This window comes from Rhinolophus ferrumequinum, chromosome 21 (genome assembly GCF_004115265.2).
Source record: "Rhinolophus ferrumequinum isolate MPI-CBG mRhiFer1 chromosome 21, mRhiFer1_v1.p, whole genome shotgun sequence".
NCBI lineage: Eukaryota > Metazoa > Chordata > Mammalia > Chiroptera > Rhinolophidae > Rhinolophus > Rhinolophus ferrumequinum.
Window position 1 is genome coordinate 39,040,875 of NC_046304.1, and position 23,688 is coordinate 39,064,562.

A 23,688-nucleotide genomic window follows, 5' to 3' on the forward strand; every position below is an offset into this window, starting at 1 on the left:
GGCCCAGCAATTCCACTCCTAGGTGTTTATTCGAGAGAAATAAAACCATCTGTCTGTAACATCTGTACAAGAATATTCAACGCATCTTTATTCATAATAGCCCCAAACAAAACAATCCAGATGTCCATCAACAAATGAATGGATAAATAAATTGTGCTATATCTGTACAGTGGTATATTCACTCATCAGTAAAAAGAAACAAATGAGTATTCAAAGATTATCCCCACCATGCAACAACATGGGTGAATGTCAAAATATATTATACGGAATGAAAGAAGGCAGACATGAAAAATACATACTATACGATTCCTGGGGTGTTGTCATTTTGAGGCTGTCACTCAACTCAGACTTGGCTGGTCCAGAAACGCAGTTTATTATTCTTATACAAATTATCTAAAGTACTCCAGAAGAGAGAAAATTATTATCAGACTGATTTCAATAGAGTAAAGTTGTCAAAGAATTGCTCCCTCAAAAACACCAGATAGCTCTGCAGGAGAATTCTACCAAACATTTAAAGAACTCTTCTTGAACATAGAAATAGAAGGAAATCTTCAAAATTATTTTTATAAAGTAAGCATAGTACTGATACTAAAACCTGTCCAAGAAATAAAAACAAACAAAAAACTAACCCCAGAAACCAATCTCACTTATGAAAAAAATCCTAAAAACTATTTTAGCTGACAATTTCACCAGGACACACACACACACACACACACACACACACACACACACACACACATACATCATGATCAAGTAGAGTGTACTCAAAAATGTCTTAATTTTTGGAAATTAAAAGGTTTAATATTTGGAAATCTATTACTATAGCTCCATATATGGTAATCTATTAATAGGATGAAAAGTGAAAAATTAATATTATCTCCATAGACTCTGAAAAGGCATCCATACATGATTTTTTTAAATATCTTTCAAAAATGAAAGCGAACAAAAGATTATTAAACATAGTTACCATAGGATCCAGCAACTCCCCTCCTAAATATATACCCAAGAGAAATGAAAATGAAAACACAAAAACTTGTATGGAAATATTCAAAGCAGTATTATTCGTAAGAGCCAAAACGTGGGAAAAACCCAAATGCCTATCAATTGATAAATGGATAAATAAAATGTGGCATAACCATACAATGAAATATTATTTAGTAACAAAAAGAAATGAAGTACTAATACATGCCACAATGTGGAAGAACCTCAAAACATTTTGCTAAGTAAAAGAAGTCAGTCATAGGGGCATCTGGTAAGCTCAGTTGGTCAGAGCACGGTGCTAATAACACTAAGATTGCCGGTTCGATCCTCACACGGGCCACTGTGAGCTGTGCCCTCCTTAAAAAAAAAGGAAGAAGTCAGTCACAAAAGCCCACATATTGCATGATTCCATTAATATGAAAAATCCAGAATCAGCAAATTTTTAGAGACAGAAAGATTGGTAGTTGCTTAGGCTTGGGGGATGGAGGTCAGGGGTGACTATTAATGGATACCAGATTTCTTTTTAAGATGAAGAAAATGTTCTAAAATTAGACGGGTGATGGTTTTACAACTCTGTGAACATAATAAAAACCACTGAATTGTACACTTTAAATGGATGAATTTTATGGCATGTAAATTACATCTCAGTAAAGTTGTTTTTGTAAAAAATAAATGGTCTAAATCCTCCAAATAAAAGACATTGTCAGACTGGATAGAAAAAAGCAAGACTTCACTCTGGGCTAGCTAGAAAAAATGTCACTTTAAGCATAAAGATACAGATACGTTAAAAAAAAATGAATGAGAAAAGATTTACCACAGAAGTATTAAGTCAGAAAGCTGACGTGACTACATTAATATCAGGCAAAGGAGACTTCAAAACAAGAAACATTAGCAGGGATAAGGGGGGGATAGTCCATAATAAGGGCTGAGTTGATCATGAAGACATATCAACACTAAATGTGAATCAATGAAATAAACCTCAAGATCCTACCATCACCAGTCATTTAACACATGGCTCCGAGTGTGTTGGCCAATATGAGCAGACGAGAAAAAGAAAGAACAGGCATAGATACTAGAGGGAGGCAGCGCAGGTGATACATGGTATAGGTAGAAAATCAAAAGAATTGACTAAAAATAGAAATGATGAGAAAATTAAATAAGATGTCAGAGTACACAAGTTAATATTAAAAATTCAATGACTTTCCTATGAACTACAACAATGATAAAGTATAATGAAAAAATTCCAAACAAAAACAGCAACCAAAAGATTAAATACCAAGTTATAAACTTAACAGGAAAAGTGAGGGACCTATTGGTATGGGGGGGGGGATCCCTTTAAAATGCTAGTAAAAGACACACACAACAAACTGTAACTCAGATAGGGAAAAGGACTATTAATACGTCAATTCATTCTAAAATAATCTCCAAACCCAATGCAATCTCAATTAAAATACAAAAAGGATTTCCAGAGGAAACTTATTAAACGCTGCTAAAACTCATCAGGAAAAATTCGCATTGGTGAATAGCAGAAAAATTCTGAAAGAGTTTACGGGACCAGGTTGGGTGGGGTGAAAGCTGGCACTAGGGCTATCAAATATGAAACATTTCTGATATGAAAGCAGTTTTTTAAAGTTCAGTACTGAAGAAATCCCCAACAGCTAGACAAATAGAACAGAACAGAAAGTACAGAAATAGTCCTCATGTATATGGTAATTTAACTTTTGTAAAAAGATAACGTTATAAATATATACATATACATGTATACATATAAATGTGGCGAGAGGGAGGGGAAGAATTACTAAAAAAAAAATGAGTGTAGAGACACCTCGTTACTCTTTATGCAAAAAGAAAAAAGAAAGCTGGATCCCCATCTCACTCCTCATGATACAGTGCTAAGGTCCGGCTGCCTGCTGTTTGCAAAAGTTAAATCAAGAGACAAGGTGGATGGAAAGAAAAGCAGGTTTATTCCGAATGCCAGCATCCCTGGAGGATGGTGGACTCCTGTCCAAAGGCCATCTCCTCATTTCTAGATCTGGCAGAAGGTTTAATGGGTACACAAAAAGAACAAAGGTCAGACAGGTTTGAGGACTGACATTGCATCCTGGGGTCTGGTCTGTTTTAAGATAATGTAATCTCTGGACTCAGGACTCCATCTCAGCCACCTCGGCCTGAGGCTTTATGATCACCAGTAAAAACAGCAAGGGAGTTGCAAATTGGATTCTGGTGTCCGGGAGCCTGAGGATTAAGAAATTACTCTTTTAAGGTTAGGATTCTGTTGATTAAATGGATTAACGAGGTATGTGTAGCTTTGAGAAAGGGAACAAAACAGAATTCTTACCACCAATCAGTGGGGGGAGAAACAAAGAGAAAACAGCTGAATATCAGGGTAGATCTAAATGCAAACTAAGTCTAATTACAGGTGGCTAGATATCGAGCTCTGTGGTGGTTAAACTGCAAACTAGCTAAGTCTAATTACGTTATTGATTCCTGTATTTCTCCTTTACACTCACACCAAAATAATTTCCCAGTGGGTTTAGGAAAGCCTTTCTAAAGAAAATCTAAACCCAGATCTATAAAGAAAAAGATAGATATGTGTGACTAAATAAAATGTAAACACTTTTATAGATGAAAACATTACTTGTAACATGATGTGATATCATAAGCAATATGATTTTAAAAATTCAATTCCTTAATTTAAAAAAGTTCACACTATTCAAATTCACATGCTTTAAAGAAAAACTGAAAAAATAGAAAAATGATCAAAGAAAATAGGCAGTTTGCTACAAAAGACATATATACAGCCAATACACAGGTAAAAAGATGCAGGACCTCACTTATCATCAAAGACATCTAAACCAAACAAAAAATCGAAGTCCCTTTTCACCTAGTAAGACAAAAATGTTTGAGTGTGTTGACTTCTAATGTTGTCAAGGATGGAAGGAAATAAATACATTTACACAGTTGGAAGGAGTGTTAGTTAAGTGGTGTAAACTTTCTGGAAGACAATTTAGCATTATTCACTAAAATGTTTACATGTATATGTCCTTTAGCCTGGAAGATATTTGGGCGAGGAGACTGAAATAAAAAGTAAGAGGGGAGAGAGAGAGATGTTTGGGTGAATGAGAGTTTAGAGCTGGAATGCTGGGGAGAGAACTGCACCTGGGGAAGAGGTGACACAGGGCAAAGTTGGCCAAGATGGCTGAAAGCCCAGGCAGGGGTTGCCTCATCCAGTCAGGCCCTGGTTAAGATGCTCTAGCCAGGGCAGCTGCAGACAGAAGAGTAAGATGAGCTCAAGGCCTGAAGAATGAATGACTTGGGGTCTTGTCCATCTTTACAGTTAGGAGAGAGTATAGGAGACACACACTAGAAAAGGTAGAATGTCAGTGATCCTCCAAGAGGTGACAAAAAGAATCTGCTTCAGGCTAGGTCTGCATCATTTGGTTTGGCGTTCAGCCCAGACACTGATGGGAACTGGGATTAATTCCAAGAGGAGAAACAGGCTCACTCCCAGACAGCATCAAGAGGGTGAGTCAGAGGGGTCTGAAGCAAGGGCGGGCTCAGTCCATTTATATCTCAGTGAGAACCAGGGAAAGCACTGTCACTACTTTTGGGGGAAGATTTCTGATAACTTTTTCTTTTTGTTGTTTTTGTTACTCCATCGCAAAAAAAAAAAGTTTAGATTTTTGAAATAGAATGTGCACACCAGAAAGGGCATAAAAAAGACAATTTCACAAATTAATGAAAAGTGAACACCTGTGTAGCCACCGCCTTATGAAGAAATAAACTCTGTCAGCCCCAGAAACCCCTCTCAGATCACAACATGTCCCCACAAAGATAATCACTACCCTGACTTTTCTAGTAATCCCTCTGCTTTCTGGTTGTATCATCTAAATATACATGTCACAATACAATACTATTTCATTTGGTCTGTTTTCAAACTTCATCTAAATGAAATCATACAATATGTCTTTTGTACGCCTGGCTTCTTTCACTCAACATTACCTTTTTAAAAGATTTATCTGTGTTGCCTATGATATGTGTGGCTGATATTTTTTCCCACCCTGGGTATGTCTTTTCACTCTTCATGGCGTCTTTTGATGAACAGTTTTTAATTTTAACACGGTCTAATTTATCAGTCTTTTCCTCTGTGGTCTGTGCTTTTTGTGTCTTGTTGAAGAACTCTTTCCCCACCCGAATGCCATGAACATATGCTATATTATCTTTGAAAGCTTTATCGTTTTGCCTTTTTCATTTATTCTGTAATCCACCTAGAATTAATTTTTGTGTGTTATAGGAGGCAGGGATCACATCTCACATTTTTTTCATGTGTCCCAACATATTGAAAAGACCATTCTCCCCCCACTACTCTACTGCGCCACCTTTGTCACAGGTCAAGTGTCCACACTGTACCTCCCTTGGACCAAGAGGGACCCATGACCTGGGTCACAGGCTTTAGCACCCTGCATATTGTAAACACAGACACACACACACACACACACACAGACACATTAAAGAACATGTGGAGTGTTTCTTCACATTTGGAACATTCTCAGCAATTATTTATTTCATTACTGCTTGTGTCACATCCTGTCTTCTTTCGTTCTGCATCTCCAATAAAATGTATGTTGGGCATTGTCACTTTATTCCCCATCCCTTTTACCCTCTCTATTTTCCATCTTTTTCTTTTCCTGTGCTTCATTCCGAACGGTTTCTTCGGTTCACTAGTAGCACTTCAACTGTTTCACCCGAAACTGATTTATTGAATTCTTAATTCTAATTATTGCATTTTTTCAGTCCTAGAATTTTAGGTTGCTCCTTTTCAAATCTGCTGGGTCATTTTTTATATTTTCCAGTTCCCTGCCAAAAACTTCAGGCTTGACTCTTACCTCCTTGAACATAGTAAGAATCATTGTGTTGAGGCTGTTCCTGCTGTTTTCAATCTCTTGAGTCTCCATAGGTCTGATTCTGTTGTACATTCTCGCTTAAGGAGTCTTGTCTCCTCATACTATGTTTGGTTTTCTTTGATTGTATATTGGGTTGTATTTAAAAATCAATTTTTAAATAAATTGAGGCTTAGGTCTAGCCCGGTGGCTCAAGTGGGCGGAGCACCATGCTCCTAAGGCCCAAGGTTGCCGGTTCGATTCCCACATGGGCCAGTGAGCTGCACCCCCCCTCCCCCGCCCCCCACCTACAGCAAAGATTGTGAACAACAGCTCTCCCTGGAGCTGGGCTGCCAGCGAGTAGTCAGACAGAGGTTGGCGTGAACTGCTGTGAGCGGCCCACCAACAACTGGCCACTGACCGCCTCAGCTTCGGAGAGCGCAAGGCCCATAATACCAGCAGGGGCCAGGGAGCTGTGTCCTACACAACTAGACTGAGAAACAACGGCCTGAACTGGAGTGGGGGTTGGGGGGTAAAGAACAGGGAAAAATAATAATAATAATTTGAGGCTTAGGCTGATGCCATTTTCTTCCGGAAAGGATTTTCATTGGTATCTTTAAGATACCTGAGCTGGGGGAGGGGGAGGGAGGCTGTTACCAGACCAGGACTATTTTTATTTCAAGTTCAGAGCTTGAAGTTTCCTGAAGACAACTACATGACAGGAAGCTGAGCGAAAGCCCACAGTGGCCTGGTTTATTTGCAGTTCACCTTCCTCCCAAAGTGCAGCCCTTTGGGGTTCTAGCCTAAGGTAATGATATATATCAGATTCCCCAAACTTGGAGGGACCCTAGACTCCTAACTCCTCCCCTTAGCTGCTTCTCCTGAATCAGTAGATGCTGGAAAGGACAAAAGCGCCTTGCCTGCTCAGCTCATCCTTCTGGATTTCTGCATGCAGACCTTGGTTTGGTAATCCCTCGTGCTCTTGTTAGCTCTTCTTGCTAGTTGCTCTTTTCTTTCTTAAATAAACTTTATATTGTGGAATAATTTTAGATTAACAGAAAGTCCCTGAATGTCCTTCCCTCTGTCTGCTTTCTCTACCACTAACATCTTATATAACCACAGTCCATTTGTCACAATTAAGAAATTCACACTGGTACATTACTAGTAATGAAACTCCAGGCTCCATTAGTATTTCACTAGTTTTTCCACTAATATTCTTTCTTTGTTCTGGGATCCAATCCAAGATACCACATTGCCTTTAGCCTTCACTGTTTTTGAGAAGATTTTAAAATATATGTCTATTTTACCTGGCTTCTAAGGGAGGAGGGTCCTTATTTCCTGGTCCGCCATTACTTTCCTCCCACATCATTTCACTGTCATTGCTACAAGTAAAAACAAATCTTTCAAACAGTCAACAGAAAAATCTTGAAAGGAGTTTTCAGATTTATATCAGTGGAGGAAGTTAACACTTGAATTTGCAATTGGCTGGGGATGGGGAGCCTTAGGTAGAAGATGGAATGTGTGTGAGGAAACAAAAGACTGCCACAGAGTCATGCCACAGCAACTAACAAACTGCCAAATTTCAGTGGCTAAACACATAAAAGTCTGTCTCTTGCTCACATCAGGTCTGCTACAGGCTTGGTAACCATCAGGGCAGTTTTCTTCCAAGTGCTGACTCAGGGATCCAGGCTCTTTCCAGCTTGTGGCTCATCCATCTTTGTTGGGGTGACATCTTCCCCAATCCTGATGTTTCCTTCCATGAGGAGGGAACCCCAATGGTATAACACCTTTGGTCTGTCTCTACATCATTTGTTTGATTAATGAATTGCAAGGAGAAACAAGACATGTGTCACCCAGCCCTCTTTCTCCTGGGAGCTGGCTCAGCTACAAAGAGGGTGTGTTTGCAGAACTGCTCCTTACCTGAGTGTGACATGAACTGCCCTAGCCCCACGGCAGCGGCGAAGTTTTCTAGCATTGCATAAAGTCTGCTTAATTCTGGGGTTCATAATCAGGAAGCCCACTCTCCTATACCAAAACCTTGTTACTACACCTGTATAAACACAACTTACATGACTTACACTTTTATTTTTTCATAGTTTCCTTCATCACCTAAAACAGTGGTTCTCAACCCAGAGTAATTTTGCCTCCCAGAGGGATAGTGGAAATGTCTAGAGACATTTTTGATTGTCACAACTCAGGGGGTAGGGAGGAGACTACCAGTATCTAGTGGTAGAGGCCAGAGATTCTGCGAAACATCCTACGAAGCACAGGACAGCCCCACGACAAAGAATTATCTGGCCCCAGATGTCACTAGTGCTGCTGTTGAGAAAACCTGATCTAAAGGAAACAAATGACCATCTTAGATCAGCAGAAGTGACAGTCCAAGTGAGTCCAAACCAGAGGAGAACTGGACTAGGATGAGTACTACGAGGGACCCATCAAGCCAGGCCCTTTTTTGGGCGCCAGATTTTGTCTGCCCTACTACCAGGCCTCTCTCAACCCTATCCCACAGCTGGGACTTAAGTTTCAATCTGAATTTTCTCAGCTGACTTAGAGTCTCTTTAGGGTTCTCCCTTCTCCCTTAAGTGAGTCTAAGTTCTGGAGGTCTTTACTTATCATCAGGGCCTAGAGAAGGGAGGGGCACCCTTCATCTTTGTCTGCCCGCGCCAGCATCCACGGGGCTCTCTGACTTCTTCCTCCCCATGTCTGCTGCCCATCCCCTCATCCCAGCCATGGTGCCTACAGGCATGGTCAAGCCACTACCAGGCACACGGATGTCACGGAAATGTGAGGAGGCTGCTGCAAGCCCACTGGTCCAGGAGCCCTTTTGCCCCCAATGTTCTCCCATCCTTTGATGACAGGGCACTTCCCAGTGCTCCAGGTAAGAAGCAGGAGTCAAATGTCCTCTTCTCTTAGATCCTCAAACCTACCAGGGGGATCTATCCATTGCCCCTCATATACCCTGTGGGGTAGGACCAGGTGCAGGGCCCATGCTAGCCCCTCATCCGGGCCCTCCTCCCTAGCTCTTGCAGTACTTCCGGGCCTGAAGAATCTGTTTCTAACAGAGTCTTTAAACCTATCTCCCGGTTAGGTGTGGAGATAGGGGGAAGGGTGACTGGAGGGAAAGACCTCACAACACACAGGAAGGAAGCAAGGATGATCCGTATGACACCCAACACCCTCTACATAAAAATTAAAATTTTGGTAACACTTCTTTTACTCTTATGAAATGCAATCGTAAATAATATGCCTTCTCACACAGTTAATTTTTAAAAATCACAATATAATGCCCGAGCTGTAATAGAAGGAAAAAACTAAAAGGAAAACAACTTGTCACCAAGTAACACATATTTCCAAGTGTCAACGTGCAGGCCCCTTGACAACAGAAAAACATAATGAAGTGTCAGATGCTTGCTCCTGCTTGTAATAAATAAGTTAGGATTTAAGATAAGAAGATCAGAAATTATTCTGTATAAAGACAAAACAAAAATGAAAGCGCAGAGACATACTATCAAACCCTAGAATACACATTATTTTAATCTGTGTTTTAAAGCTGCAAAAACCGATTATCTTCTGCAGTCAGTACATGCAATGGGAGTGAGGTCCCGGGCTGATATCATGGTTACAGGATTTTCACTGATATAAACCTCTGTCCTTATCCATTAAATGTCATCGGTCCCCCCCAATCATTGTGAAAGTAAAACATATCTCCCACATCACCATAATGTCACACACACACACACACACACACACACACACACCATCTCCCCTCCCACAACCACTGAGTTATGGTTTCAAATTCCAACTGTACATGTGCCAAAATGTAAACAGTGCTTTTCTAAGGGAGAGGGGAGTTACAGGAAGCATTCCCATTCTTTTTTTTTTTTTTAACATTTCTGTATTGTGTAAAATTTTGCTTACAACCTGTAAGAACTTTGCAATCAAAAAAAAAAAACCACAAAAACCGACAGATCTCTTTTGGAAAACGGTGTGTCAGGGCTCTCTCCAGTATGCGTGTTTGTTTTGTTCCTTTCAAGGAGGATTCAATTCCGCGGTGGGAAACTGCTAATTCACTTTTTTCAATGGCAAGACAACTCTGGGCAGGGGGAGACCAGCCTTGCGGCGCGGCCTGCAGATGGCTCCCTCTCAGCCCGCCCCTGCAGCTGCCCTCACCCCCGCTGTAACTTGCCTGCACCGCCGCTCGGTGGCCAAAGGGAGGTACTGCGCCCTCCGGGAGGCGATGGAGAAGGAGGGGAAGTGGGCACTGCCAGAGGGGCTCTAACCTCTGTACCACTGACCGCTTCGCAGTCTGGTGAAGCTTATGGGCCTCCTCTCAGAATAATAGTCTTTTAAATATATAAAATACATATGCTTAGAAGAAAACCAATAATATTGAAGTGGTTATCAAAATTTTTATAGGTACATAACATAGGAATAAATGTGGTTCTTTATTAGCGCTTTAAATAATCAGTTTTAGTGGCAGGTTAACAATGATTTTCCAAGCAGTGAGGAGAGTACACGATATTTTGAGCTGTCGGTGACAACCTGATGTGCTAGTACCTGTGAATTTTATTGGTGACAAAGTCACAGGTCCTGGTAATACTTATAATAGAAGGAAAAAAGATACTACTTACAGGTTAGTGCAAGTCAATATGTAATTCTTTCCCATCCAAATTCATGGACTCCCTGAGCTTTACCCACAGACCCCCTGGAGTGTATGCCTGCAAGGGGCACGGGTTTAGGAGAAGCACTGGCGTGGGTTTTCAGGGCGGGGCGTGGGGGGAAGTAAGGGAAGGGAATGGCAGAGGCGTCTCCCTGGGCTGGGCGCCGAGGGGTGACCCGGACGGGCCCTCCCCTCCCTTCCTCATTTTGATTTCTCTCCTCTGGAGGAAGTTAAAGTCCCTGGCCGGGTGAGGAGCTCCCAGTTCCCGGCGAGTGCTCCCGCGTGTCCGCGTGTCCGCGTGTCCGGCGCCCACCATGAGACCCCTGGTCCTGCTGTGGGGCTGCCTCGTGCTTCCAGGTGAGATGGAGGCAGGGGGAGTAGTGGCGGGATGTGGGGCTCGGGTCCAACCTCGCCTTTCCTTTTGGGTCTGCAGAGAGAGGACCTCCTAAACCCACACTTCTGATCCCCACCGCGCCTGTGGCTCTTATCATTCCAGGCTGCCCCCCACCCCACTTGTCCTCCGCCTCCTCAGCCCTCAGAGTGGGCTGGCACTTGCTGGTTTTGAAACTCAGAGCCAGGTCTTCTCCCAGACCTGGGGGTTCCAGCCTCTTCGTGGCTGAGTGGCTGTGAGAGACGCTTTTCCTCTCTTGCTTTCATTTTCCTACTCTGCGCCAAGCCTAAAGGCAGACAAGACACCCCCTATACAGTTGCCACATTACACTCAGCATATATTTCTTGAACTTCCGCTATATCGCTCACAACCTCTCTGAGAGGTAGAGCGTCATCCTGTTTAATCAATTCGCAGACCTACATTTTTTTTTTTTACCTTTTAACATAAAAAAATCAGGATGCATCTTATAAGTGATGTCAATTGTTCAATTGACAATGTTCTTTTCGGTGGTGTATAAAATTATAGTGTATCTCACACATGATAGCATCATAACCTAAATGAAATAGAATTACATTGTCATCAGTTATAGATGAGAAAACTCAGAAGCCCAGAGAGGTCAAGCAATTTCTCTCCAAAGTCACAGCTATTAAGTAGCAGTGCTGGGATTCAGACTCCAGGCTGTCTGAATCTAGAGCTTCCCCATCCACAATCTGTTAATACGCCAGGTTTAGGGAAGCAATTATATAGAAATATATATATTTCAACAGCTCTGTCCCAAGGTTCCCTGGTGGGGAAGCGGAGTACCAGCTCTGACAGGGCTGCCCCCAGAAAGGGGTGACTGACGAAGACCTTCTGGTCTTGACCCTGGTACTTGAATCCAAGGAATTCCAACCTCCACCTTTGCTGTGGTTTCAGGTTATGGAGCCCTGGTGGGCCCGAAGGAGATCAGAGGATTTGAAGGTGGTACTGTGTCCCTACAATGCACCTACAGGGAAGAGCTGAGGAAAAACAAGAAATACTGGTGCCGGAAGAGTGGGCTCTTCCTCTCACGCTGCTCTGACCCTATCTACATAGACGATGGCCAGGAGAAGACAGAGGGCAGGGTGTCCGTCCAAGACAGCCCCCAGGAACTCACGCTTCACGTGACCCTGAGGAAGCTCAGGGTGGAGGACACGGGGAAGTACTGGTGTGGTGTCAAAATACTGGGCTTGGATGAGACTTTCCTGGTCTCTCTGATAGTCCTTCCAGGTAACAAATGTCTCTCTTTCCCTGGCTGGGGGCCAGGAGATGCAGAGGGGAAGAGGGAAGGGTGGGTAGGTGGTTAGTGGTGGACCCAGTTTTCCCATCACAACGCGAGGTCATGCCTCATGGGGCAGGGTCTGAAGGACTCGGTGAAATCACACAGGTCAAATGTGCACCAGCATTTGGGGCACAGGCATTGCCGCATTGAGCCTCAGCTGTTCTTTCACTCTTGCTGCCCAAGGTCACAACCATAGTAGGTGGCAAAGCAGGATTAAACCCAGATCTGTCCAATTCCAGGCTCAGTTGCTCTGTGTCCAAATGTGGGAGAGATTGTCATGGGCGAGGGACGAGATAGACACAGAATACCAAAGACTCCCTCCCTCCCTGGAGTCAGAGATTCCTGCGGATTACTCAGGCTGGGCCCTAGTCACAACATAACCGAGGCCCCCCCACAGCATCACCTAAGCCATGGCCACACTGGTCTCACCTGCCAGTGGCCTCAGCTCTCCCTTCTCACCTCCTCTTCCCCTGAGCTTGAAGTCCTGAGGACAGGTATGAGGAGTGCAGAGGAGCTTGTTGAGCTCGGGGATCTTAGGGGGCTAAGGGTGGAGCCGTGGGGCTCTGGCTGGGGAGGGAGCACCTCTCTGGGTGCCCAGAATCCCACTTGGACCAGCTGAGCCAAGGAGAAAGAATCCAGGGAGAGCCCAGGAGAGTGGCCAACCCATGTGCAGGTCAGTAAGGGTGACGTAGGTCATTGTATCCCATTTCACAGATGGGAGACTGAGGCTCCAAGAGATAAAATGATTTGCCCAGGTTCTCATAGTAGGAAGTGGTGGGGCCAGGATCCAAAAGCAGGTCATTTCTGGCTTTGGCGTTGGCTCCTAACTTCTCCTGGCCCCAGAGCTGCGACCCTTTCCATCCCAGGCCCATCCCCACTGCTAGAGTCCCATCTTCCATGGGGCTTTATTTTAATTCAAAGAAATGAACACAAACTCACCAAATAATAACAGCAGCATCAAAACCACATTGAACCAAATCACATTGTTCACAAGATTCTCTGATCTCCACGTACCAATCATTATCAACAATCAGACGTCATTCTTACCTGGTGGTGACCAATTTTACCTATATTTGAGGCTCTCCTGTTTTCATTCCTACCCTCATTTATAATAATTTATTTGTGGATAATATATGCATCATTATATTATCCTCCTGTATCAGACCTTGTTGGCCTCTCTCTCATGACAGTTGGGATATTGAAAATAAAGAAGACTAATGGCAGCAAGGTGCTGGTGAATGTTTAACAACTGGCTGGAGAAGCTCTGATTTGTAGTGTTTGCCGATTTCTGTGGCGTAAATGCCCCTGCTACCAATTTCCAGCCACCAACAGTTTAATAACCGGCTCACAAAATTCCTGAAAAGTCAAGAATCGGCTCTCATGGAGCCAGTGTGAGCTGTCTCAGCTCATAAGTATGGCGAAGCATTAGAAGAATTTCTAGGAAGGTCAGGACGAGACAAGAGTGCCCAGTATCATTTCTTTTCTCCATCATTGCCTAGAGGCCCGAGGCAATGAAATATGACAGGATTGAGAAATAGAAATACTGGAAAGAAAAAGAAAAATAGTCTTTATGTGCAGAAGACTTGATCATTTGATCAGAAAAGTTGGAGAAAAACTGACCTAGTCTTAGAATAGAGGATGGTGGGGAAAAGGAGAGAATCCAGGATGGCATGTAAGTCAGAAAGGAGGCGACTGATGGACCTGGGGAATTGGGGAGCTCAGTGGCTCCTGGGGGTTTGACCACACTCGGTTTACGCCCACTGTGCTGAGCAGGGGTTGGCATTTTGCCCTTGAGGGATCCCATCCTAGTGGGGAAACCCATAAACAAGTTGTTACCACATAATTGAGTATTAGTTCCACTGGCAATGTGCACAGGGTACACAAAGGAAAAAGGATTTGCACCTTCCGGGGTAGGTGTTATGGAGGAGTTGACTTTTGAGCCAGCACTTGAAGGACAGAAAGAAGTGTGTTAGGCAGAGATGGAAAGAAAAGGAATGGCACACAGTGGAACACGTCAAAGGCGTGGAGGCAGGCAGGAGGCTCGTTTAAAAGGCACTAGAGGGCAACTCTGTACGGCTGGCTCATGGGATGGAGAAGAGGTGAAGTTGGCAAGGTGGGCTGAAGTCTGAGTTTAAAAGACCTTGAAAGGTACGAGAAAAAGTTTGAACTTCCGCTTATGGGCAGTGGGGAGCCATTGACTGTTCTGAAGCAGGGAGTGATGGGATCCAATATGTATTTTAGGGATAAAACTGACATCGGTGTGAAGGGTGGCATGGAAAGGGTAGGCTGGTGGGCAGTTGGGGGATAAGGGAAGCTGAAGGTCTAAGCCAAGAGGGAGCCAACGGGACTGCAGGAAGGGAAGGCTGGTGATCTGCTGGAATCTACCATCCATTTCTCCCTAGCAGCCGAGGAAGAAGGTGGCATACTCTGAGGGGAAGTGGGGGATGGGGGTGGCAAAGCTGCTGGCTGCTCCCAAGGGAATCTGGCTCAAAGCAGTGATCCTTGCCTCCCTGAGACCAGCCTCTCCCTTTCCCCTATGTCCCTGCTGTCCTCCCTCCCCCACTCCTCCTTTCCAGCCTCTTGCTACAACAAGCCTCCAGCCCAACGCCAAAGCTTGGCAAACTCAGCTCCCAGAATTGAGTGAGTGTGTGGTTTTTCTGCCTCTCCTCCACCCCTTTGCAAAGAAACATCCAGTAAGGGCCTGCCTGGTGCCAGACACTGCATTTTATGACCCCCCACAGCCCAGGAGCTGGATCGTCAGCTAAAGGCTCAGCAGGATTAGGTCACTTCCTCAACGTCACACAGGAAGCTGCAAAGCCAGGAAGTAGACATTGCCTGACCCCACAAAGCTCAGATCTGTGTGCTCCACCTAGGGTCCGAGGGGTCAGCAGGAGACGCTGGGCCTTTGGCCCTGACCTCTGGACCTGTCCCTGCCACCCTGCCCTGCTGACCCCATGGCTGTTGAAGGAGGCCTACTGAGGCACAGGTGCTGGGGGTGGGCATGTGATGGTGACATGAGGACTTTCAGGTGAGGGCAGAGGTGACAATTGGCCAGGACTATGGGGGGGAGGGCAGGAAGGTATCTACTGAGGGGTCACTGGACTGGGTCATGGATGTGGGAATGGGGGTGTGCCCCTCCCCACAGAGAACAGGCTTCAGGCACAAAAAGGGGCTGAAAACTGTGAACAAATATGGGGCATGCCTGTGATATGGCCTGCTTTCTCAAAACGGCTTCACCTCTGTTTGCTTCCTGGAATATCCTTTACCTAGGGATGTTCTGAGAAACTGGTCCCGGGGAGGGTAGAGGTTAGAGGTCAAGGGTCAGAGGTCTGGGGAAGCTAGGATTCCAGCGTCAGGAAAGGTGCTGAGACATTGTTTTTGGACTTGTAGCTTCTCCTGGCCTCCACTCAACAGTCACCACAGACAAGCAGGGGAAGACAGAGGCCGAGGTCTTTCCGTTCCCAGAGACAGCCCCATATGACCATGCAGGAAGCTCTCTATACACAGGAACCTCTCCATATGCAGGGGCCTCTCCTCACGCAGCGACCTCTCCGAATGAAGAGACCTCTCCTCACAAAGCAACCTCTCCTCATGCAGGGACCTCCAGCCCAGCAACACATCTGGATGCCACCTCAACAGAGGACAACAGACTTGTCCCCGGCAGCAGCCGGTCCAAGTCCAGGTGAGCTCCAGAATACCAAGGTCACCTGTCAGGCCATCACCAAACCATAAAGGGCCTCTGTGCAAATAAGAACCAAACACTCCTTCCTCCAGGAGAGCAGCCTCTTGTCAGAGCTGCAGCTAGAGGCACCTAGGGCAGGTCCAGCCCCCATTCCACCCCTCAGCAGGGCCCTTGAGCAGTAAACAACCTACTCTGCAGGGGCCAGCAGCCCTGTTGCCGTGGACACGCAGCCCCATTCAAGGTGAAGGGTCCACTGGGGCCCTAGTCCCCACAGAGGACTCTCTCCAGGGGACAGCACCCCTCACAGGGGACAACCACCCCAGGCTGGTAGTTTTTGCCTGTACACTTTGAACTGGGCCCCATGCCAAGCATGAGAATATGGAACCCAAAACAATTTGTTTTCTTACCCAACTGGAGTCCTAGCCTGAAGGATTGCTTCTTGGGGGTTTATATCTAACTGCACTCAATTACTGCCATCCACGTAACTGCAGGCAAGTGCAGACCCAGCTGAAAGTGTCTCCTGAGGTTGGCGGTGGGGGCTGGGGTCCTTTCCATTGGGACTGACCAGATGTTTGGTCCCTGGTGCCCTCTGATCTCCTTGGGAAAGACAAGGGACATGGCTGGGACTCAAAACAATGCCGTGGTGCACAGCATGCTGTTGATATCTGGTGACAGCCACTGGCCACCTTCCGTCTGGCCCACAGGATGTCCCGCTCAGTGGTCCGAAACTTGGCGCCGGTCCTGGTGCTGCTGACCCTTCTGCTGGCCACAGGCCTGGCTGCCCTCGGCAGGTACATGCTCCAGTGGAGGAAGAAAGGTGAGCAAAGGTAGACTGAAGTGGGTGGGAAGCTCTTGGCCGGGGACCTCACTGAGACCTGCAGTCCTCCTACCACCGCGAGAGACCTTGGGGCTCAGTGTGTCTGTCTGAGATATGGGTATCAGGAGTCCTGCTCCTCCCTTCTGAGGGAAACACAGGGCAATCAATAGTAGGAAAAAGTAATTCAAATGGGGCCGTGGGAGAATGGGGGCCCTTGGCTTGCTCATGGCTGTCGGAGCTCATCAGTTACTTCTCTCCCTAATCGATCCCAGCGAATCCATGTCCAGTCTCTTGTGTCAGGACTGACCACAGGGCAAAAGGCAAGACTGAGCACTTGAATTTGAGCATGGCAGACATTGTGGCTCCACACCTGCCCCTGGGTCTCCAGAGTTGCTCAGCTTGTTTCGAGGCTTGGCTTCAAATCCCAGCGCTGCCACATTTTAGCTGTGTAACCCTGCACAAATCACCTTAAGTTCCCTGAGCTCTGGCTTCTTCAGATCACAGATACATGTCCAACAGAAATAGAATACAAACTACATCTGTAGTTTAAAAATCTCTGATGATCATATGAAAAGAAGTAAGAAGAAATTAGTGAAGTTCATTTTAACTATATACTTCATTTAACACAATATAACTCAAACATGTGTTTGCATAGCCAGGAAGCAGTGGAGCCAGGAAGATGTGTGGGAAAACACTTTGCAATTTGGCAATGTTTTCCCTGCGCTGGTATCCGTGGGGACAACCTGGACCTGCCTCCCAACTCCTCCCTGTGTGGCCCCAGGAAGAAATATCAGCTTTGCCCAAGTCCCCAGGTCCCCTCAGAGGAGTTGGGGAGGAGCACTCAGTGTGGGAGCATTTCTGGTCACAACCTCAGAGCCTCTTGCCTTTCAAATCGTGGTCTTCAGTGACATAGTAGCCATGACATCGCTTGGGAGTCTGTTAGAAATACAGACTCTCAGGCCCCAACGTACTGAATTAGTATCTGCATTTTACTAAAATTTCTCAGGGACCTTTATGCACACTGCGGCTTAAGGAGCAACACAGAATTGCTTCCCCGGCTGGTTTCTGGCCCACATGGAGAGAATTTCCATGTACTGATCTCAAAAGGCCATTGCCAAGGGGCTGAGCTGGAAGGGGCTTCTCTGCCCAACCTGCCTGCCCTGCTTAGTGGTGCAAGGGGACCAGTCCACCTCTGTGTGAGCAGCTGCAGGCTACTCCTGGCTTCAAGGTGCTTCTCTTGGTCTCTTTCAGCTCAACGAGCCATGCAGACACAGAGGAATGAGAAGGTCTACCTCTCACACTTGGTAAGAAAGGAGGCAGGCCAAAGCCTAAGCTAAGACCCCAGACCCCTTGGGGCTGGAATTCAGGATACCTGGGCCCCACCTCTGCATCTCCCTGTCTGGTGCTCCATGGCTGACCTCAAAGCAGGGATCACTTCCTGCTTTCCACTTACCATACCCAGGTAATCGGTGTGAGTGGAGAGACCAGCCCTTCTGGCTGTGAGCTGACAGACTGCCCCTCCTCACTCTGACTTCCCTTCAGGGGCCAGGCAGGGCTCTTCCCCAGGCCCAGCACCCTCTTCCCAACCCCCTTTAGAATCAGACAACATCAGAGCCGGATACAGAGAGGGCCTTTGAGATCATCTAGTCCAGCCTTCCTCTAAGTTTGGTGTAAACCTTCTTTCAGAATACCTGGGGTTGGAGGGTGGGCAGGGGTGGGAGGTATTAGAAATACACTGTCCCAAATGAAACCTCAGGGTGAAGCCCAGGAACTCGAATTTTAAACACCGCCCCCACCCCTCCCCACCAGGATTCTGACAGCACACCAGATTATGACAACTACAGACTCTAGACTGCTTTTGCAGAAGAGGAAACTGAAGCCCAGAGAGGGTAAAAATCTTGCCCAAGATCACACAGCAGGTGCTGGCCCAAATAGAAAGCAGCAAGAGCTATGTACTCCCATCTCCAGTCTTTCCAGAACACTAATGTTTTCTCTGAGCTTTTCTTGGCTCTGAGATCCCGGCTGAGGGTGTTGCTCCGGTGCCAGGGGGCAGAAGGCCCACTTTCCTGGAGAAGGGAACTTGCCCTGAGGCTACCTGCTGCAAGGCCCTTCCCGGCTACCTGCAAAAAAGAGACCATCCCATCCCACACCAGCACTCCTAGTATATGAGGAAATGGCTATAGACTCGGATTCAGGAAACTGAAGCCACCTGCCTCACTCAACCCCCGACCCGGACTCTCCTTCCTCAGCTGTTTACTGAGATGCCTCCACTCCGATTCCCTTGAACATGGGGGCAGGAAAGGGGGGTGCTGTCGCCTTCTTTCCTGGCGCCAGTGAGGACAAAAGCCTTAGGTCCTATCTCTCTAGGGAGGGGCAGGGGCGAGAATGGGGTATTGGGCTTGGCTTAGGAAGCAGCTGTTGTTGTCTCAGGAAGCTCTTCAAGGCCAAAGGTGGCAGATAGGAGCGAGGGAAAGGTCCCGGAGACAGATGGGGGAGGGGATCTGCCACTGGCTACCTTCAGGGCCCAGCCTCCTGGCTGTTTACCCTGGGGCTCAACCCCACCAACTCCAGAAGAGGGCTTGGGGTAGGAAGGAGAACTGGAAGGTCTGCCTTGCTCAACTTCCTGCCTGAGTCACCTGTACTGCTCCTGCTGGTGTGGGAGGGGACAGGAAAGGGCCCAGGGCCAGCAGGCAGAGGGGATGTGGGTGGAGCGGCCCCTTGTCGGGGGAAGGATGGAACAGGGTCTCCCGAGAGGGTCAGAGGCAAGACTCGGTGAACATAACCATTTGAGAGCTTTTGCTCTTTTTTGGTTTCTCTGTAGTTTTCAGCCGAGTCTGGAAGTGAAATCGAAAAGGTTTGGGTGTTCTTTGCCCACATTCAGGTCAAAGACAAAAGACAACACCCTACTTACTCTGCCAGAGAGCCCCAGGGGGTGTAAAAACTCAGAGGGAAGTGTTAGGGGTCAGATCAGCATTTTCCTTCCCAAGAGAGTGTGGGGACTAAAGAAAATTAGCCCCTCCATTTCCGAGTTCTAGCAGGGCTAATAATCATATTAATAGATAGCTTAAAGGGAGAAAAATCAAATGTTTACATACACGCGCATGGGGAATTCACATAGGCGTGAAAATTCCAAAAACAGTGAGGCAACATTGGGTATATAAGACATTTGAGACAAAGGAGAAAAAGAGAGGACAGGGAATTAGATTTCAGAAGTTAGAATGGGTGATTTACAGGTATTGCCGGAAGAGTGAAACATATTGTGGCAGGAAAAATTCTTGCTGGGCAACTCAGGCAATGGGGACACGGGGGTTATCTAGGTTATCTAGGTAACAGGCGTGGAGTCATCCTGGCTAAATGCTACCATCCTGGCTAAATGCTACGGTGAAAAATCTTAAGGTGATTAAGCCAAGGCTTCCTTCTAAGGCAGTTTATTTGTCTGAATCTCTTGGGCAGGCAAGGGGGAAGGGCCACAGGTTCTTTCTGAGTCTTATTTCTTAATAAACAGCTTAAAATCAATATCGCAAAAAGGGGTGGCAAAATTTGGTTCCCTTCAAGAGCTACTGCCGAAAGTGCTCCTTTTACTCTTTTCTTGAACACCTACTATGTGCCAGGGGCTTTACGTACATCATTAAATCTTTGTAACTCCTGCACAGCTAGGTCTTATTCCCCTCTTCTTACAGAATCAGAAATAGAGGCTCAGAGAGGACAAGTAAGCTGCCGACAGCAACCCAGCCTGAAAGAGGCAGAACGGGGAAAACTAACTGTGGTCTGTAGACTGGCTGCAACACCGTGCCTCTCCGCCACCCCACACTGAAGTACAAGGGATTGAAGAATGGAGCCAACTCCAAGCCCGATACTCTTCCCCCAAACTCAGGACAAAGCACCATCCTTGGTCCATGAACACAGGACGGTCATGGACCTGAATCCTGGAATAGCCCAGCTGGGAGTGCTGGGATTAGGTCAGAACTTTACTGTCGAGTGCCTAAAAGCAGAGGCTCTCTTATATATCTTGTATATTCTAGAACCCAGAAAATGCCCCTGCACCTGCTGGAACAGTCCGCTTGTCCAATGATAGATGGAGACCTGCACCAGACGTCGGGCAGTGGTCCTGGCTACTGCCTACGTGGATAGTTTGATCTCTGCCTCATGAGGTTCCTTCCTTAAATTCAGTCACCCTTGAGTAGGGGACACTTGTGTGGCTGATGGTGGTCAGAGGTCAGTAGTGGCTGGGCTTTGACCCAATCATAAAGCTGTTAACATGGGATTAATGGGAAATGGACCTGAGTCCATTCAGGAGTTCTCTGGTTAATCCCAGCTCTGCCATGGCCTCGTGACTGGCAGGGCTGGAGAGACAAAGGCCACGAGTCACAGCATTTGTGAAATCTCCTTTCCCCTTCCCCTATTCCCTGTACCCTCAGACATCCACCCCTGTCCCATCCCCTGCAGCTAGGGTACTGAAAGAAGCAGGGGGTCCAGTGAGTAGACAGGTACATGGAGACAGAGAAGTGTATGACATGCTCTGCCAGGATAATACAGTAAAAGAGTTTGGGTCTGAGGTCAAATGGTCACAAGCTCAGTCACTCGCCAGTTGTGTGATGCTGGCAAGCTACGTCACCTGTCTGAACCTTGGTTTTCCCACCTGACAGGGTTGTAGTTAGGAAAGAGTGAGATGAGAGACCCCGTAGGTGTCCAGAAAATGGTAGCTCCTTTCTTCTAGCTGCTTCCTAAGCCAAACCCATGGGACTCGCTGGCCAGGGTACCTCAGGTCAGCTCTGCCCTTGGGAGACTTGGCTGAGGTCCCGGGTGGCTTCCGCCTGTGCTCTGCCCAACTGTTAGGACAAGGGAGTGGGAAGTGGAGGGACCTGGCATCCCAACCGGAGGCTCCCTGGGGGCAGCAGGGCCTGGGACAGGAGATGGGCTTCCCCACTCACTCTGGACCACCCACCTCTCTTCCCTGGGCCTCGTCTGATCAGGGAGGGCTTCCTCACACTGATAATCTCTGAAGATTCTTCCTGTGCTTTTTGTTTTTCAGTGAATCTTTTAGGTGCCCAACTTTGCTCTTTCTATTACAAAGAACCTGCAGCCTGCAAGTTCTTTCTGCTTAAAGGCTAGAAATAACAATGATGAAAACGAATTAATCATTCCAGGAGTCCCCAGTTGTTGAATGATAAAACATTATCATTGATTTTCATTATAACCCTGAGGGAAAAATTCTTATGCCCATTTTATAGCTGAGGAAACTGAGACTCAGAGCGGTTAGGTGGCTTGCCTATGGTCACACTGAGACACAGGAAATTGGACCCCCAAACTCTGACTCCACACCGGCATTCTTTCCCTTGCTCACCCCTCCTGCATTTCCCTTCTCTGCCTGGGCTCACAGACCATCCCTGCTGCCAAAAACGGCCTGTTCTGACTGAGTTTTAGCCTCTGGAGAATGGCCTGGTCCCGGAGTATGCGGTCATCAACCTCGCAGCACCCACAAGGCCTTGTGCCAGCCTGAAGTCCTCCGCCAGCCCCTACACGGACATCCAGTGCCTAAGCCAGGTGCAGACAGAAGGCCCTGGTGGCCTGCAGCCATCCACCCCCTCGTAATCACAGGTGTTGGTCAGTCAGGACCCAGGGCTCTTGACTTTACAACCTCTTTTCCCCCATCCAGAAAATTCTCAAATAGTTTGTTGGGAATCACAGCTTAAAGAGCTCTGGGCTGGCAGGATTCCGACATCTAAAGCCAGAATGTGGCCTAAGCCATGAGTATGCTCCTTCAGGGAATGTACGGATGGAGGGTGGAGAGGTGAATCAAAGCCTGAAAATCCTGGAGAGGAGAAGCTGTTAGTTCCTGTGCCCCTTAGATGGACAGAGACCTGGAACTGTGAAAAAGCTGGGGTGGACCCAGCAGCTACCTGGAGACCCCCCGCAGCTGGGCTCTGCTTTCAACGCCTAATATTGTCCTTACAGACTTCAGAGGAAGAGGAAGCCTCTTTCCAGGACCCTGAGCGTGACATGAGCCCAGGGCCTCCCCCTCACGTGTCTGAGGAGCTCAGCCTCTCCAAGTTCATTGCGGTCTAGCCACAGAGCCCCTCGAGGCCAGGCCTGCTGTGAATCTGAGTGACTGGACTTCTATTCATTTGAGTAAGCTTTCTGGCTTTCACCTTGGCTTCAGAGTTCACCTACTAGACTCCAGGGCTCCTCCCACCTTCCCCAGGATCTCTTCCTGGGTCCCCCAGCATCTCTTCCTAGGTCCCCCAGCCTGACCTGGAAGCCTTTGTCAGCCTGCAGTGGTAGCCTCATCATTCCAACAGAGACTGGGACCTTCCCAATATGTTCACATCTCTGGGCAGGGCATATAGCCGCTGGACCCTCACCAGGGCCAGGCAGGGCTGAGGAGATCTGGCCTGGGTTCGTATCTTCTAGAGGCAATCCCCTGGGCCTGGGTGCCCAGCAATAGGCCTCTGTCTTTCCCCGCCAAACCCCATCTTCCCCTCCCTTCCTTCCAATCTCAAACTCAGCACCACTTTCTCCTGCATAAGGTGGAGATGAGAAGGAAACATGCTGGGGTTAGATTCTGATTTCCCAGCTCGGCTGTGAACCACCTGTATCCTAGTCCTTCAGGAAGCTTGTTAAAAATGTGATTCCTGGGCTTTACCAAGACCTACCAAAACCATTTCTGGGGCTGGGCCTAGGACTCTGCATGTCTCATAAGTGCCTGGTGCTTCTAATACTCAAGTTGGAGAACTAGTGGGCCTATTGAACTCTCAGGTCCCTCCAGTTTAGAGTCTACATTTGGTGTATGGGGTGTCCCACCCGCCCCTATAGGCGCTGCTCTGCCCCTAACATCGTGACCCAGCTGGGGCCTTTTCTGGGCCTGCCTGAATCCTGGCCCAGGGCAGGGCACACTGGAAGGCAAAGAGGAGTTGCCTTTCAGATCTCCTCCCAGCCCGGCCTTCATTCCAGGTGTTAGAAGTAGGGTGGAAAGA

General features: G+C 47.0%; 1 protein-coding gene across 3 annotated transcripts; it reads left to right on the plus strand.

The window, feature by feature from the left end:
• The first annotated feature begins 10,636 nt into the window (after nt 1–10,636).
• CD300LG (CD300 molecule like family member g) lies at nt 10,637–22,933 on the plus strand. Of its 3 annotated transcripts, XM_033091595.1 has the most exons (8): nt 10,637–10,881; nt 11,831–12,163; nt 14,754–14,855; nt 15,606–15,897; nt 16,602–16,714; nt 17,966–18,018; nt 22,148–22,258; nt 22,670–22,933. In XM_033091595.1, the coding sequence occupies exons 1-8, from the start codon at nt 10,839–10,841 to the stop codon at nt 22,778–22,780; spliced, it is 1,158 nt and encodes a 385-aa protein (XP_032947486.1). In that variant the 5' UTR covers nt 10,637–10,838; the 3' UTR covers nt 22,781–22,933. The 3 variants fall into 3 exon arrangements, with proteins under 3 accessions (XP_032947486.1, XP_032947484.1, XP_032947485.1); XM_033091593.1 differs by lacking the exon at nt 22,670–22,933 and having other exon boundaries at nt 20,395–22,312; XM_033091594.1 differs by lacking the exon at nt 22,670–22,933 and having other exon boundaries at nt 21,747–22,312.
• The last annotated feature ends 755 nt before the right edge of the window (nt 22,934–23,688 follow it).

Excerpts from the sequence above, each read along its gene's own strand:
- CD300LG (XM_033091595.1), top strand. The coding sequence starts at position 10,839 with ATGAGACCCCTGGTCCTGCTGTGGGGCTGCCTCGTGCTTCCAG. Across the intron at positions 10,882-11,830 it reads GGGCTGCCTCGTGCTTCCAG|GTTATGGAGCCCTGGTGGGC; the intron begins GTGAGATGGAGG and ends CTGTGGTTTCAG. Across the intron at positions 22,259-22,669 it reads ACATCCAGTGCCTAAGCCAG|ACTTCAGAGGAAGAGGAAGC; the intron begins GTGCAGACAGAA and ends TTGTCCTTACAG.